At 41.8% G+C, this 16612-nt stretch overlaps 2 protein-coding genes across 2 annotated transcripts; one reads left to right on the top strand and one right to left on the bottom strand. All coding sequences in view use genetic code 11, as the record gives it.

The window, feature by feature from the left end:
- Positions 1-4608: 4608 nt before the first annotated feature.
- Positions 4609-5336, bottom strand: EGR_08223 (hypothetical protein; the record flags this gene model as incomplete). Its single annotated transcript, XM_024497472.1, has 2 exons — positions 4609-4729; positions 5215-5336. 2 exons carry the CDS (start codon positions 5334-5336, stop codon positions 4609-4611), a joined length of 243 nt encoding a protein of 80 aa, XP_024348113.1.
- Positions 5337-5867: 531 nt separating this feature from the next.
- EGR_08222 (deoxyribonuclease 1 related) lies at positions 5868-16612 on the top strand (the record flags this gene model as incomplete). The annotated part of the gene is made up of 8 exons (XM_024497471.1): positions 5868-5892; positions 6390-6617; positions 6708-6747; positions 10378-10528; positions 10631-10685; positions 14223-14314; positions 15634-15767; positions 16537-16612. 8 exons carry the CDS (start codon positions 5868-5870, stop codon positions 16610-16612), a joined length of 801 nt encoding a protein of 266 aa, XP_024348112.1.

The raw sequence follows: 16612 nt of genomic DNA, 5'->3' as shown, positions 1-16612 counted from the left end.
ATTGATGCATGCAGAAGGAAGATATCAACCACTTGCCAGGAAAGATACAACGCGTTAGCCTCGAATTATAATCGCTTGACTTCTTCTCTTTTCACTTAGTGCTAGATTGGGTTTGCAGGCTTGCAGTTTTCACTTAACCTCAAATGTTCTGACAAGTCTCCTGTGCATGTTGACTCACCTTCTATGTATATGTTGCCTCTCATTATGCTATCATTTAAAAATCAGACCGTAGTTGCAACTGTTTTGTCAGGACAAAGCCGAAGTTAAAATTTTTTCCGCGTTTGCTCTTTGTTTTGTAAGACATGAGCAGTTTGCTTAAATCGAAAGCTGACTTGCTGTTCGATGCATTTCGAAGCACAATTAACCAACATGTAAATCATGGTAACAAATTGTGGATAGAGTTCTTTTTGGCGTGTTGGATATTGTCCTTTTATAATCAGGTTTTTTCCTACCCAAAACCCTAGTTCAGATGGGTTCAAAGGATTGTGCGGCTGTTAGAAATGCAATGAAATCCTGCTTGACGGTTTCTTTCTCTCGCATTCGCGCTCACACATTTGTTGCTTCTATGAAATGGATAAGGGAAAAGGGCTGACTTGATCTTGGGTTATAGTGCGTAGGACCACGATGTAAGAGCGTTGCGGATGCTGCAGTGTGGAGGCCTTGGCAGCTCCTGCTGCTTCTTGATTATAAAAGTGACCAGCTGATAGAATGATTTGGTGTTTGTGTAGCGGATCTCTCGACCATAATGAGTGGTAGAACTCCGTTTGTAAACTAGACAATTATCCATTTGGTAAACCTGTTTCAGTTTAAGACAAGAAATGCTTATTCTGATAAAGTTAGAGGTCCTTGAAGCACTTCTTACCATTAAAATCACTTTTGGTAGCTTTAGAAGAAGTCTTTAACTAGTGTTTGCACACCTTGGTTGGTGCCGAGTTGGGATGAGGTGACGTAGCACTGTTTTCAGCCGGCATCAAAGATGGTGTCTAAGGTCTATTGCTACCAAAAACAGATTTGAAGAGAGGGCACGGAGGCTCAAGGGCATTTTTTGATGTCAAAAATAGATATTGGGAATAAATTTAGCGGTGTCAATAAGTCAATGATGACCTGGTTTCAGCTTACAAGAGTTTCTGACTGTATTTTCTCCGTTACATTAAAAAGATTCCCATTAATTATTAACAAATAACTCATGTCTTGATAGAATCTCTCTGGACAAAAGTTTTTTGATTACGTGAGTAATCAAGTTGCCCACTCTCAACCGATTGCTGACAGGATCTGATAGAGCAGTGGATTGCACTATGCAAAACAGAATGTCACGTGTGATTGGGTTGATTCTAACAGTCACGTACGATTCCCACCTGGCAATAGAAATATGCTAATCGTCGTTGGCTTTATCTTATTATGCATGTTAGACTAAAATTACTTGGAGTTTCGGTAGCTCATAAATCAGATCACCTGCTTATTGCCATGATTTTTTCTAGATATTTTCTTTTCTTCCACTCTGTACATGCCACCACGTATTTGCACTATTTAAAGGGAATCTTCCATGTTTATTTTAGCTCCACCGCAAATATAGTGTAATTTCCAAATTTAGGTTTAACTTTGGTAAACAACTCACTAAAAGGCGGAAGGGTTAATGCAAATTGCAAGACTATTGACACAATTTGGTAGAAGTCGCTGCAAATGAAATGGCAATGAAGCTGGATTAAAATACCCTAAAATACACTTCTTCGTCAACGCAACACTTATTGCCGCTATCACATTTTGCGTTGCACTTTTTAACACTACTATCTCCACTTCCGTTATTACCTGTTCAGCTGAACACATACCTCATTATATCAAAAATTCTACAGAACTCAGCCATCTAATCCAATGCCTGAGTTCTGATATCGCTTCAAATACTGCAAGAATGTTAGCGACACCACCCCACTCTCTGAGAACTGACCATTCAACATTTTTTCATTTGCCTATATTACTTAAGGTTATGTTACCGTTAGTAGCCAAAGTTTTGGTTCGTTACACATACATATCTGAGTACATCTGTTCCTGAACTTCTTAATAAGACAAAACATAGAATAGGGGCAAAGTAGGGGATATTTGTATTCATTTACACAGAAAATATCCTCATCGTTGTTTAAAACTCGTTGTAGAGGAATTCATAAACACAAATATAGGGGGTTGTTTTAGCAAAAATCACACCTCAGGCCAATTTTGCCCTCACAGCCGGATGATTTGTATTGTTAACTGCTCCATTTCGCTGCATTTACAAAAGGTGCATACTCTTCTGCTGGTTTGATTGCCGAAAATGATACGTTACTCGTGTTGTTCCATTGTTGACACTGCAAATGCATGCATGCGTCGAATCGGACACGGGAGTGGGCAAACGAAAAAGATCGTGTTATAGATTAGGGATATCTTGCAATATCATGTGTCACACCTGTGACACGCAGTGATTAATGCTTCTAAATAATTACTTGCACGGCACATTCTACATAACACATCCTGCACCATATAGAAGTGCCAAACTGAAACTGTTAAACAGACCATGGTTGGGATATTCGAGTATATTGTCACAAGTATCAGAATCTTCTAGTTGTTTGTCCAATTTCGTATATTAATACAACTTCACTTTGAATACACTAATTTCGATTTCAAAATTTTCCGCATTCACTCGTTAGTTCAAACCATTTTAGAATCTGTGCATTGATTTTGCTTGCAATCTGATCCAAAGCACTGTTTCAAACGTGGAGGTAGAACGTCATGTAGTTCGGCCATAATATGATCTCAAATGAATTTAGAACTAAAGTACTCTTTAGCATCATATTCATGAGCGGATTAGTGCACTTCACGACAGAACTATTTACGACTTGTTGGAGGAACATTCACGTTTTTCTCCACTTACCATGCAAAGAATCTGGTTAATTTAAGTGCATATTCCCATTAAATTTTAGAACAATCACAAATAAACGATGGATGAGCCAATCTGATTGACTGATTTTTTGACCTTTCACGTGAGTAGACAAAATAACTTAGTGTTAGCTTTAAGCCGACTGCATCAAATCGAAAATCGCTGAGTAGGAATTTTTTACAAGGGAAACTACTTCGAATATTAAAGTATATTCCACAGTTATACACTTCAAACTTAACACTACCAATATCACACCGATTCCTACTTTTTCTTTACCGTAGGGCTTAAATGTTTTGTTAGGGTCGACTATAACTAGCTTTCGGTTAGACAATTTTCTCAACACCAAACTTTGATTACTGTTAGACACTGAAGATTAAAAGGTGGGGAAATAGTTCTCAATTCATTCAAGCGCACAAAAATTGTTGAGCAGAATTTTGTCTTTCTGCCTTTCGAGACGTAAGACAGATAGATTGTCTAGAAGTTCCCAGAGTGTCAATTTTCCCTTTTTGGGGGCTAAAATAAACAAAGAATATTGACAGGAAGACAAGTAACATTTTGCTTACCTGCGGCATGCCTTTCTGTTGGCAACTTTTCATTATGCATACAAGCACACAGTTCCGTAGAGGAAGTCTCTCTCTCCAAAAATGTGGTCTCCAATTGAAAGAGATATCCTGACTTGGTAAAAGCATGGCGTGGATATTTTATCTTTCCGGGACTTTTGAGCATAAAGTTTTGCATTGCAGACAATTGCTCTGATGGGAATCGGTGTTGTCGATTCAATAAAGGCACATCGTGAACAACTTCATTCTCAAGGTATAGACAGATGTGAAAAAGAAAAAAATCAGGGATTTTATTTTAAGTAAGGAAGAAAACAAAATTTAGGATAGATTAGTTACTCATCAAATGAAAAGCCTATCACTGCTGCAGGTACTCCGGAATAATGCTAACAGTCCACCTGCCAGTTAGAGTGAATTGAAATTATAGAAGAAGGACCCATAGTTATGCGTTATTAGATATAATATGGATAAAATTTAAAGGAAGGAGCAGCTAGTGCTATCCGAATCAACCAGGCATGCTACATTGCTCAGTTTGAAGGTTCATTAATAAACGTAATTTTGACAAGAACTGGCACTGAATGCTTCCCCTACGGTTTCAAAATAGTCAAAGTAAACTAAACGGAAAAAGCGAACTCCTATTACCTTTACTGAACAAAGCTATTTTGGAATTGAATGCAAACGAGTAAATACTAGATTAACTTCTGGGAATGTTATACAAAGGAAGAATGGAGAGAGAAGAGACGCCTCTGGCTGACTTTGAATAAAACATTAACGAGAGCTATAGACATTTGCCTGTCTCCACCACGCAAGTCATAGATAGCTCAAATGACAATTTGTCACCAAGGTGAAGGGACTGGTGTGCCGATTAATTGGGCAGTATTGCTGCACCCTTTACATGAAACACAGATAGGAGATTGCATAATACGATGACGTGATGAATGCATTTTGTATAAAGTATTCAATCCACAGTCAGACTTCAGTCAGAGAATTCATGTATAAAATTAAAACCAAAATATTAGGAAGGGTCACAAATTTCGAAGTAGAGGATCGTCAGTAGGAGGAAGCTTTCCCATTTACCAATGAAGATGGTGTGAACAACTCATCCACGTGACTGACTGCACGTGTCCCAAAAACATCATAATGGGGCTAAAGTAGCGGATTAGTGAATTCGAAGTTTGCAAAAAGTTCCCCGATTTCGTTAGGAGTCAGTCCGGCTTTTGCTAGTTCCGTAGAATTTGTGGCACTGTCACCATCTGACGAACACCATCTTTGCAAAATGTGTAGTGAAGACTGTGATCCATTAGTGGTATTTCTTTGCCGTATACAGCTTCGAGAAGCAAGGGATCACGCCGACCCCCCATGAAGTCATTTGAGGCTTTGCTGCACGTCAGTTGGGAGGGTAGATAAGGCGGTTGCATCGTGCAAGAAGCCACTTCATTCCGATCAACACTGCGATAGAAATCCAGATTCTTGACATGTGTGATTTGCGGACGCTCCTGATAATTGAGTTTGAGACATGACTCGAAAAAATCCTGCAGAGACTTTGAGAAGTTATGCACATTTCTTATGCTATAGCAATCCGATCTTGCCCACTTCATTTTATTGTCCTAAATGCTGGCACATGGTCTAACTGGTCCAGACAAAATGTTGGCCATTAGAAGGGCCAGACTCCATGCATCCGCCTTTGTTGTAATTTCTATCCTATTAGTTATTTGGGGGACCATAAATTGGTGAGTTGTATAAAAGTCTCACGCATTCGGAGGTTCTCTCCTCTCTGATGCATCAAATGACCGGTCAAAGTCAGTGATGAGAATGTGGCCCGATTCCGAGAGGAGGATGTTCTCGGTCTTGAGATCCAAGCGCACAATGCGCATGGCATGAAGACTTCACAGACCGCAAAAATGAAGAAGAAGTAATTGCCTATCCTTTAGATTGTAGAAATTCTATCTGTTTGGAGTAACTTTGATTACCATGTATGTATGCGGTTGTGAATTAGTGTGGATGGGAGGCGGAGGTTACACAAAGTTACTACGTCGACAAACAGCTGTGGGTGCTGATCATTAATGCTCTGCTGAGGGAGGGGCTGTGGTGTATGCTGGAATTTTCGGGACAGATAGCATGGTGGTTGATAGCTGTTGAGGCTCCGAGATGTGGATATCCGTTGTGGTGGAAGCAGCTTTGGCCCGGCTATGGATTCAATGTGGCTTGAAGGTTCAACATTTAAATAGGTTTTTCCTTTGGTCTATGCCCTTGGCCATTTCAACACACTGTTTTATCCACGTAAGTCAGAGTTTTAAATTCTGCCTAAATAAAGAATTAGATTAGGAGGCAAATAGTGTTGATGATGGGTTTGGTTTGACGATCTTTGGATATCGAAAGCACGCAGTTGGCTTCAGGGCACATGGATGGTAGTGCGTTCAAGCATAAAAGGTGAGTGCGGATGCTGCATCCGTGTTTCTAACTTTGATTTTATTTGATGAATTCGAATTCCACTAGTAGTAAGTTCATGAGAATTACTTGTGCGTACTGATAAAGTGTCTCTGTGGCTGTTCTTAATCATCCTACATCAACTTTAAAATCGCTTATTTAGCTCTTGAGACAACTAGTTCTAAGTTAGCTAAAGAGTTCAGTTTTGACATAAAAGCCAATCATTTCTGCTTCGTTTCTTAATCCGTTACCTATATTCCAGTAGGGGTTGAATGAGCATCTGGTGATTTGCATGTTAATTTGAAAAGCGCGGATCAGCAGAAGTTGCTCACTTATAGTCCCTCAGATTCTAATCGGCATGATGAAGAAGCTTTTCAACTCGTCGTTTTTGTTGAAAAAGCATGCCGTTGAAATGTCATCCTCTCCAGGTTGAAAAGCTAGCGCATTTGAAAAGACGTACGAAACAATGGTCTTTAAATTGACTCTTCACCTGCTTGCAGTTTCTGAGTGTCCAAACATTACCCAGCCGGTGGTGCCGCATCGCTACTGCAGTCGACCACGACTTGGTGCCTACACGAGTAGTGTCAGCGGTGGTTTAAGTCGCGGCGTTCTTCGCAACTGGCCGAACTGCAGTAACTTTAATGAGAGTCCTCCAGTAAAAGTAGCGGACGAGCAGCTGTCACGTCAGCGCTCTGTCACCTGCAAACCAAAGCCAGGCTCCTCCGCGGGTAAATCGGAGGCAGAGATGGGGGGGGGGGGGGAGGATGTACTGTGTGTGAGTAGTGCTATCTTCTCCGTCCCTTACTCTTCTTTATGAGGGCACAGTTCCATCTTTAACGATCCTGGGGAATGGTACAGGTATGTAGATGGAGGTGAGAGAGAGGGTAGTTATGTTATGATCAGATTCAGTGTAGGGAGTTTTGTGCTACATATTATCTAGCTTATTTGGGACGAGATATTTGCATCAATTTGTGGTTTGGGAACTGTTAATTTAGTAAGTTGTTGGCTTTTGATGCTATGGAGGTTGATGTTGCCACTCTCCAGATACTGCGTTCTTGCCTTAATGCCATTGAGGAGGTATTTTATTCTAGAATCATTTGATTTTATATTCGTTAAATGTTTGTATTGCCTTAACATCTAAGGAGGATCATCCGCTTTTCTGCATTCTTGATTGTGATTCCACATTTTTATTTCTGAAAGGTACATTTTGTATAGAATAACGGATGTAACTTCTACTTCCTTTGAAAATAAAACCGATTGTTTAAAACTTTGAGTAGCAGGTGTAGATCGTTGTGATGTTCCATGGTCTTCGTACTCGTTTGATACTGCATCATAATAATTCCGACTATTTGCTGATTAAAATTTTTCCATATATGTTGTTGTCTGATTCCATCAATGTCCTGAAGTCAAATTGATTGATGTCCCGCCAGTACTTTCCCCAAAGCAGGTCTGATGTCGTAAAGACAGACTTATTAAGGGAGGGGATGCTGGGTTACTTTGAAGGAAAGTAAACATCCATTAGGAAGAATTTAAGCTATGCCCTTTAATCGCTTCTATCCATTTTCTTAGAAGCATGCGCTTTGCGAAGCGGCAAATTGACCTACTCACAAATTACGGCGAGGATAGGTGAAATTTTGCATTCAAACCTAATGTGTTAAAGAACAATATTGTGGCTTTTGGTTGCATTCCGTGACCGTCTGAATCTCATTGAGTAATAAATGATCCAATCGGTGTTTTACAAATAGCTTTGCTTTTAATCATCAGCCAAGCTTCTTATCCAGTGTTGAGCCAATATTTAGCCTGCACCACGCGGAACCTCATGAAACCTAGGGATTAAAAAAGCGCAAGGGCAAGGATGAGATTTTTTTAAGTTAAAAAATGAGGTAACACTTGCCAGGTTGAAGAAGGTTCTGGCCAGGAATGGAAAAGCGCACGACGGGATCCTTGGCTGCACGAGACAAAGTAAGGGAGAAAAAAATTTGGAGCTGATGCAAAGTTCCCATTACAGTCCATTACTGGATTTGATCAAGCAGCTGTGGTTTGTGTTACTTCACCAAAATACCCACAGAAAACCTTTTGGGTGGAGGAGGATGCTTTTGAGTAGAAGTAATAATAGTGAATCAAACATCAATTGTGCTGTACGAAGTAATTCCGAACTACCTCGTCTTATTTGGCGCTTAAAATGCCTCCTCTCTCAAACACCCCTCAATGACGGAATCGTTGAGTTGGAGACGAGACACGACAGCTTCCTTGACGTTGGTATCGGCAACAACGACGGGACGATGGAGGTGAATGAAACACTCGGATGAGTCAGCAGCCTTCGTGAGGAGACTATTTGAGCACATTGTTGGTACCCGTTAGTTTTGACATGCGCCAGACACCTTATAGGTGGTGGACATGTAGAAGAGGAAAATATATGCTGGCAGCTTCTCATTTGTTATGAGAGTGGATGCAGAGGTGATGCATGTGAGTGGGGCTGAATACTAGGTGAGAATCAGTGGACCTATGATATGTGAAGATTGCGTGGAGTGGCTATCTTCAACGAGTTCAAATCTCACTTTGTGTTGAACGATTACTGATTCACCTTCCCAGGGTTTGTGTTCTCAAACACTGAACCATCCAATTTGGGATCTAATATGTGCTGAGTGCTTGGCTTTTTCAAGAGCAAATGATTCAAGTATTGGACTGAAGGTCATGGCGTATATTAATTTTATGCTCTAAACAACTTCAATCACTTTAATACGGCCTTGAACAAACTGTTTTTCCATTGAATCTAGTTGACAATGCAGGAATGGGGTTCTTGTGACGAAGCAGACTGTGGCCCTTTTGTCCGCTGAATCACAGTATTTGCATAGAAGCCACCTGTACATACTTGTTCAGCCAAGTAGGTGTGATGTTTTGGGCACAGTGAGCATGGTTTCGTGTCACGTTTCAATGGGAACAATCGCCATGTCATGTTTGACTTACGCGTTCATTAGACTCAACCATTTGACTCAAGTCGTTTCTGTGTCTGAACCACCCATTGAGGAAATGTGGGCTTTTTGTGGTGGGACTGTCTTATTCCTTCGAAATGTGACCTTTGAGGAAAAACTCACTTAGCTGTGGCGTTACTCCAAACGACGTAGTGATGGTAAGACGATCTCCAGAGTAGTAATGGTTGTAAATGGGGAAAGGTGCATGGGGGAGCAGAAGAGGATGGGCCTTAGTAAGAAATGAAAATTTACATGTGCTAAAATGTATTACAATTGATTGCGTACTGGTGTTATTACTGATGGTGTTGCGGGCTATGCCAGTGTGGAAGCACGTTAGTTACCAACGTGGGGTAGACGTAATAGTCTAGAATCGTGGAGGCCGATTTGTGGATGAGTGAACAAGGAAGCGTGATTCGGAACATTAGCGAGTGGCCACTTTTTATTTGACGATCGATTGTAATGGAACAAGCTGTGGGACAGATGCGGAGGTCGTGTGACGAATTTCACTAGGAAGAGATGGCATTAATTTCCGACGAAAGTGGTATCATCAGTGATGCTATTTATATGAGCCAGAGCGAAGGGCGATATCTGGCGCGCTTTGCTTGAGGCTAGGCGGTGATGGCTGTCAATGGTTGGTGTGGTTCCAGTACTTCTTCTCCTTCAGAGATGTATCTGTCAGTAGCAGTTGTCTTTCTTGCTAAAGCTAAATCGAGGCTGTTTAGCCTTGTAAAGTGAGTTCTTGTACGCGTTCAATTTACCTTTGAAGGGGTTGTAAGTTATAACCTTTATTAGAGGGATTCAGAGACTGGCAGCATGGACGTCACTGTGGTTGTCGCTCTGCTAGGACAGAGTGATGCGAGCCCATCTGGAGGTTTGATAAAGGACACGCCTAGGTGGTACATGGGTGCAAGCGAATAGGGCTGGTGAGCTGGTGCCCGAATTGTTATGAAGGCATCACCATGTTCAACCATGTTCAAAGCATCTGTCCATGCACTCACTTTGACTCCTTCATCCGAATGCTCATCCAGTCATCAATGAGGCACCCATCCGTCTGCGTCCGAAGCATCCGTCAAAATATCCGTTCTGCATTCATTCGTCCTCCTTGTCCCATTTGTTCACAGAGCCTTTCATCTGTCTAGAAGTGATTGAACCTTTTGGAGCCTATCTTGGGATCATCCATCTATCAAGTTTGGGGAGACTGTTATCTGATTCACTCATTTCTCAATTTCTAATCTATTAATTACTTTTGGGTCTATCAGTGCTTTCGTCGTTAATCTGTTCTTTGTGTACTCAACAGATGCGTTGGTGAAGGGAGGATCTAGCACACGCCGACGGTGATACTCATGTAAGTGTCTGAACTTCCACCTGGTAGTGTTCAAGGAGTCACTTTAGTCGATCTCTTCATGGGCATTAAGGTAAGTGCGCCGATTTCCCTTTCTGTAGTCATTTTCAATTACACTATACAGCCTAATCTATTGTAAACAAGTTTGTTAGAATGACTCACCGTCATATTTAGTCACATACCAGCTGTTGATCCTCTCCTTCCCCTGCGTCCAGACTTTGTCATTAGCATCGAGGTCTACTGCCTGCAGGCGGGTAGCAGTGGAGGCGTTGGCAGTGGCGGTACCTCAACGGATAGTTACCAGTGTTTAGGTCTGCAGACATCGGTATGGGGAAGAATCAGCATCGTAGTCATGGAGAAATCGCTTATCATCTCATCGGCGAAGAAGTGCGGTGTGTTCCGCTTGTCCTCCTTGCTGCTCTCATAGAAGAAGAAGAAGTACAACGTTCCACAAGCAAAGGAGGATATTGATCTGTCTGCTGGTGAGTACGTTACCACGCTGGATAGATGTTTGAGAGGAGATCCAATGATGGGTAGGATTGATGCATTTCCTTTTGAAGTTTCTTGCAGAAATATTGGAGTGAGTTTACTTTTGGAAATATGCAAATACTAGGGTGTGTGAAGAAGGATCTGGCAATGGGCGTAGCAATAAAATTGTGGACTGTAACCAGAACAAAAGTTTGCTGTCTTGACCTCCCCTGTATAGCTCTTTGTGCTCCAACTTATGTCACTTTAGTCCACGCGAATTACAGTTGTACGTATAATTGCGGTATAGTGGTGGTGTTGATGGTGGTATTGATGAATGGTAATGATGCCTTCACGCAATCAATGTTAAGTCTTTTTCACCAAGCATTTGTTTAGCATTTGGGCTTCTTGCGGAGCCCAGTTGGGATTAGCTTTGCCGATGTGCAGAAGAGATAAGGAACTGGGGGCATGGACTGTGTGACCGGAGTGGTATCCGTGGTGCAGTAACCGAAGAGGGGAAGGAATCGCCTTGTCAATCACATCGTGAAATAATTACCCTGAGATGCGAATATCACAATGGTGGTAAGCATACGCGTTTGCAGCAGCAACAGCAGGGGATAGGAGATGGGTGAAGTGGTAAGTGGAGGGAATCATGCGGATATGGCACCGTACCTGGACGGTCTTCCTCTATCCTCCCCACTTGCCAGCCCAATCGGCTTTATCAACCTTTCGCTGAGACTGCAATCGGCGATCCTAAAACGGGGCATTTTGGTGTGTTTTCAGTTCATTTCACATAATCATAAAATCACTGAATTATTTCGTAGGGAGTGTGTTGTCCCAACCTTGCATTTGTCCGTTGCACCAGTGATTACTTCCAAACACGTGAATCATTCCCACTTCGTCTGTGACACGACCCGCACAATAGTAAGATGGGAAAGCGTATACATAACTGCTCCTTTGGAGGAACCAATGTGCAGCATTTGTGGTCGCATAAGGCGGATGCAAGGAAGGCTTATGCGTTCCTATCCTCGTGTACGACAATTCATTGGGAGACTATAATGAAGCACTTTCACTCGCAAAACTCCCATGTGTTGCATGGCGAAAATATGGCGATTGGAGTGATCCGTGAAGGATACGTGGGATGCATTTCGACTGAGGAATAACCTGCCTTCGAGGGTTTTCAGTGACAGCCAACTTGTCATTTATTTAGGGAAAGACCTCTAATAATCCCTAGTCTAATAGGTCAACTAATTGAAGCAGTCGAAATACACGAAGTTAGTAGAAGTAAACCTCACCCAGTGTGGGCACCGATAGCCTTTTTTATTGATACAGTGAAGTAGAAGTTGTATCGAGTCTTCTATCGCCAAAATTGCCCATTCTCTCACATGTTTTCTATGTATGTCCATTTCGATCATAGGAGTTGCGCGGAATTTGTTCGCTTGTACTGCATAAGCGTGTTTTGCTGCTTTAATGTGGCCGCTTGATGACATTTATTTTGGTTGTGGCATAGCAATACTTTCCTGAAGATGTAGGAGGACATAGTGAGCGGGTTGCGTATGTATTGGCGAGGTAGAATAGAGGTTGGGGCAAGTGGCATGGCCAAAGGCCAGGCCGGATGATGCAGATACGATGTGAGAGCTCCTGAGTAATTCATTGCTATTAACCTCGGGTTGAATAAACAAGTAATTATATGAAATGCCACCTCTTTTAAACATCGTTCGTGGCACTTCATTGGGTCGATCTCTCGCGCCAGCTATCCCAACGTCGTTGGTGCTGTTAGGAAAAACACCCACAAACCAACTGTCCACAAGCGGAAACGCGAATAATAAAGTAATCAGAGCAGTTGGTTTGAAAGTTAGTGAAAGTTACTAAACTGAGCGAACGCATTGAGCATTATACGCAAGCTGGTACTCAACGAATTTTATGCCCTTTCGCTAAAAGTGAATCGATCCTTACTTATTTGAGTTATTAGTCATTTGTGATCTGTTGCCAAAAACCTGGAGTTAAACAAACAACGTATCGCATAACCCCTCTCCTCTTCGAACGTAGTTTGCATCGCTTTTTTGGTCCACGTCTCGAGTCAGTCATCAAAATGTAGTCGTTCCTTCTGGGAAAAGCACCCAACAGCCAACTCTCTATCAGCAGAACCGTGAATTGTGAAGATATGGGAGGAGTTGACTGGAAAGTTAGAGGAGGTCACTAAGCTGAGCGAACGCATTGAACATTATAGGCAAACTGTTACTCAATGAATTTTATCCACTATCGCTAACAGTAAATCCCACCTTAATTATTTGAGCTGCCAGTCATTTGCGATGTGTTCGGGTGGAGTTAGTGGAGTACCTTCTAGATGGTAGCGTTGTGAGTGGCATTGGTAGTCCTGTCATCCACTGAAGAGAGTTGACTTTTTACTCTTACATTGGTAGCAAGTACACTTACTTACAAGACGTAACGGCTACAACAGGGAGATATTATCTATGATTTGGTAGATACGGTCGTTAGTTGCAGCCGACCTCAACGTTATAGCCCACGTGAATCCCTTCATCGCTCTCCATGAAGCAGAGGATAATCTATCTTTATTTCCGCAAAACTATTATATCCTTCTACTCGGTAAATCATTGCTCAATTCCAAATCACTATGATGGGACACTTATTAACCTCAGAGCAGTACAGAATCAGGATTTTTCTTCTCACCTATTCAACTATTTGCCGTTGATATTCATAATGGCCCAATTGCTGCTTTTTTCATATTTCTGTTACTAATTTGGTGATGTAATTCTTGCATTGCTGTAAAGTGAGAAAAGCACTTTTTTGGTCTTCTGGACATATGTTTTGGAAACCACCATCTTCGGCCCATCCGCCAGCATCTTGAAAGTGTTCCAACATCAACATGTTTTGGGATAATTTGCAAGTTTTACCCCAGTAATCCCAATAGCATGCTTCCTTCTTTTTCTTCCAACTTTGTAGTGCGAATTACAGAGTGCTGGTGAGACCAAGAAAAGAAAGAAACTCATCTAAGGAACAGATTGAATTCATCTATCGGTAAATCATGCAGCTCATTCTTATGTAGAGTTGAACAACATGATTTATGAAGGAATGCCTTGATAGCTGAATATGTTACAGTATTTCAGGGCATAATTTCCTTCAAATGATCCACAATGTTGTATATATATATATATATGAGTGCATAGGGGTAGAAGTATAAGCCATTTGAAGCAGGCATAAGATGGATGGTGATTTATTCTGCATATGTAGGTTTGATTCTTCCTACTTAGTACAAATCAGCTACTATTTTGAGATGCAACTCTTCTGCTTGAAATATCCACCTGATCAACGTAGAGAGGATTTATTCTGTAGTTCTAACCTTATGCTCCGCCATTATTTTGTGCGACTTTTAAAATTAACGTTAGTTATCCACCTCTGGTGCACTCCCCTTGAAGTTACACCTCCAGATTTTACGTCAAGGCGATTATCTTCCTTTTAACTGTACAGTTTAGTATTTTCTGGAGATGGATATAATAATTCGCAATAAACCGTTTCACTCACCTTTAAACCAGATAAGATTACTCTTATTGGAAGTACCCCAATGCCGACGAAATCAAAGGCATTTGAACTACCGCCAGACTGTTTTGCCGAGATCACTAAAGAGGTGCATTTGGGTGCTTCTATTCAATTTTTTATGCCATGGTTCCATTTAAGAAATGCTTTTTTATGACTAGTACAAACAGACGTTGTCCCTACGCATTGCTTAGTAGGTGTATGTAACTGTAGCGCCCTGAGTCTTTCCCCAAGATAAAGCAGTCATCATTGTAGGATAAGATAAGCGCCGGCGACGTGCAGAAGGGTTGGAGGCCATGCCGTCCGGTGGAAACACAAAGGTGGAGGCATAAATGCCGGCGAAACCAAAACGCCTTATCCATTCGCCACGGTTTCGTTACACCACCAAATATTTCGCATGCAAGTTCACACTATAGCGCTAGTAATTTTAGTCGCCAGTACAATGCAGCAACAAGTCCTCACATTTTACCTCCTTTTAAAACACAACGGGACAGTGACTACACTTGTAGTCTAATGTGGTACCTTTGCCTATCCATTACAATTGATAGTGGTGAAGCAAAGGTGATCAAGCGTACCTAAACGACCAATTTTGTTGCAGTATTTAGGCTTTGACAGCGCCTTCTACAAGGTGACGCGTGCATTGGCACCTTGTAAGCCCAGACCTTTCTGCCATCCTGCAAATGACATAACCTTACTTAATCAGTGGTAATGAATTAAGTGATCCTTTCGATTTCCCACGAAGGCAATGAGTATTGGTCTCCGAGAGAAGGCAAAGGTTGAGACAAACCATTTTGAAACAACTGCACACTGAATGAATTTTAGCGGAGAGCATTAAAGTGCAATCTACTGAAGAAATTCAGGCCAACTAAGGAACAGCTGACAATATGCGGTTTCATTCTTCTAGAGTAGATTGAAGGTAGGAGTTTTGACAGTTCATATCTTGCCGAAGTATGTCGAAAGTGAAATAGATGCTCTCTACGATGTCACACAATAGTGTGTGAAATCCGCACGCACTAAGGTAAGACCACTTCCACTAGGCTTTTCCTGTGCGAAGTTTGTTTACAATTTTAAGTGAAATTTGTTGCTATTTTGTGTGTCTGATCAATCTCTGGACAATTTCTTCCCCTTCCCACTTGATTAGGGGCCTGTGTGTGTGCGTGTGTGTATTTGTGGCTGAAGTACTCAGAGTACTCATTACTCACTCAATCGTCTCTCAGGTGGTAGAGGCATCTCATTCAAGAAGCACAGTTAATATAGATGTGTAAAAGAACAAACATTATCAGCTCCATGGCACGAACATGGCGGTCAAATTTAGAGAATGCAGAAGGCGTGCGTAGTTAAAGCAGCTGTAATGTAGCGATATCAGCACGGACTGAAGTTACATCTACGGCTGCCATTTGACCTCCGTAGAATCTGATCATCTTGGGTGACATGAATGCAGACTGCGGTTACCTCTCCAAATGGGTTCGAGGTGAACTGCTTTTGACAGCCGACTGCCGGTACAAATGGCTCATTAGAGATGAAATGGACACGACTGTAGCCAAGTGAGACTGTACCTACAACAGGTTGGTTTTTTGTTCTCTAATGTAACTACAAACATGTCGCCTGATTGAATCACACTCGTTTCCCTAGCCTTGTTTGATTTTTGAGTGTGCTAGCCTACCTCTATGCAAGTCACTTTTTGAGTTTATCGTTTGATGGTTTTGTTAAATCGGATTTAGCTCAAATTAGACAAGCATATTTCATCACTTTCCCAAACGGGCAAATAATTTTAGATCTCATTCAATCATCAAGAATGTGTAAAATAAGTGTGAAGCTTTGGTTTGCCATTCAGTGGTGTTAATACAGACGACTTAATTCTTCTGCCCTGATGTAATCAAGTGGCCATCTGTCGACCCAGAAGTAAACTAAAGCTTGAGATTGAAAAACAAGCAGGGCGGATCGCCCTTGAAGGGGATCGTGGAGTGCGTCATTGAGGAAGTTGCGCTCCTGCCCATCTCCTCTCTCCATCCATCTTCGCATGCTGATACGTTAATTCCTAAATAAGTGGTGTTGCATGCGTTGTCTGTTTAGCGTCTTTGCATCCTTGTACTCTCTACCAAAATAACGACTCACTGTCAATATGTAGATTTGATGATGTGCCAGTTCAGTGTAGCACCGAGCTCAGAGGAGACAGGAGATTTTAACTGTATTTTCTGTCTACTTCGCCTCGATGTCGGTAAAGTGCTTCCCACAGGAAGGGCCACGGTGACGAGAGTGACGTTTCATTTCTCAACTGTCGTGCGTTGAGAGTCTTGCATCCGTGTTTCTCAGCAATGTCCCAGGGAGTTCGGCGCATGGTGCTCAGATAAAAGACTCCAATCAGAAAATGAGTCGGTATGACATATAG

The sequence above is a fragment of the Echinococcus granulosus genome, assembly GCF_000524195.1.
Source record: "Echinococcus granulosus chromosome Unknown EG_S00099, whole genome shotgun sequence".
NCBI lineage: Eukaryota > Metazoa > Platyhelminthes > Cestoda > Cyclophyllidea > Taeniidae > Echinococcus > Echinococcus granulosus.
Note: the sequence above shows the minus strand (reverse complement) of the source record. Positions and strands in the feature narration are given on the sequence as shown.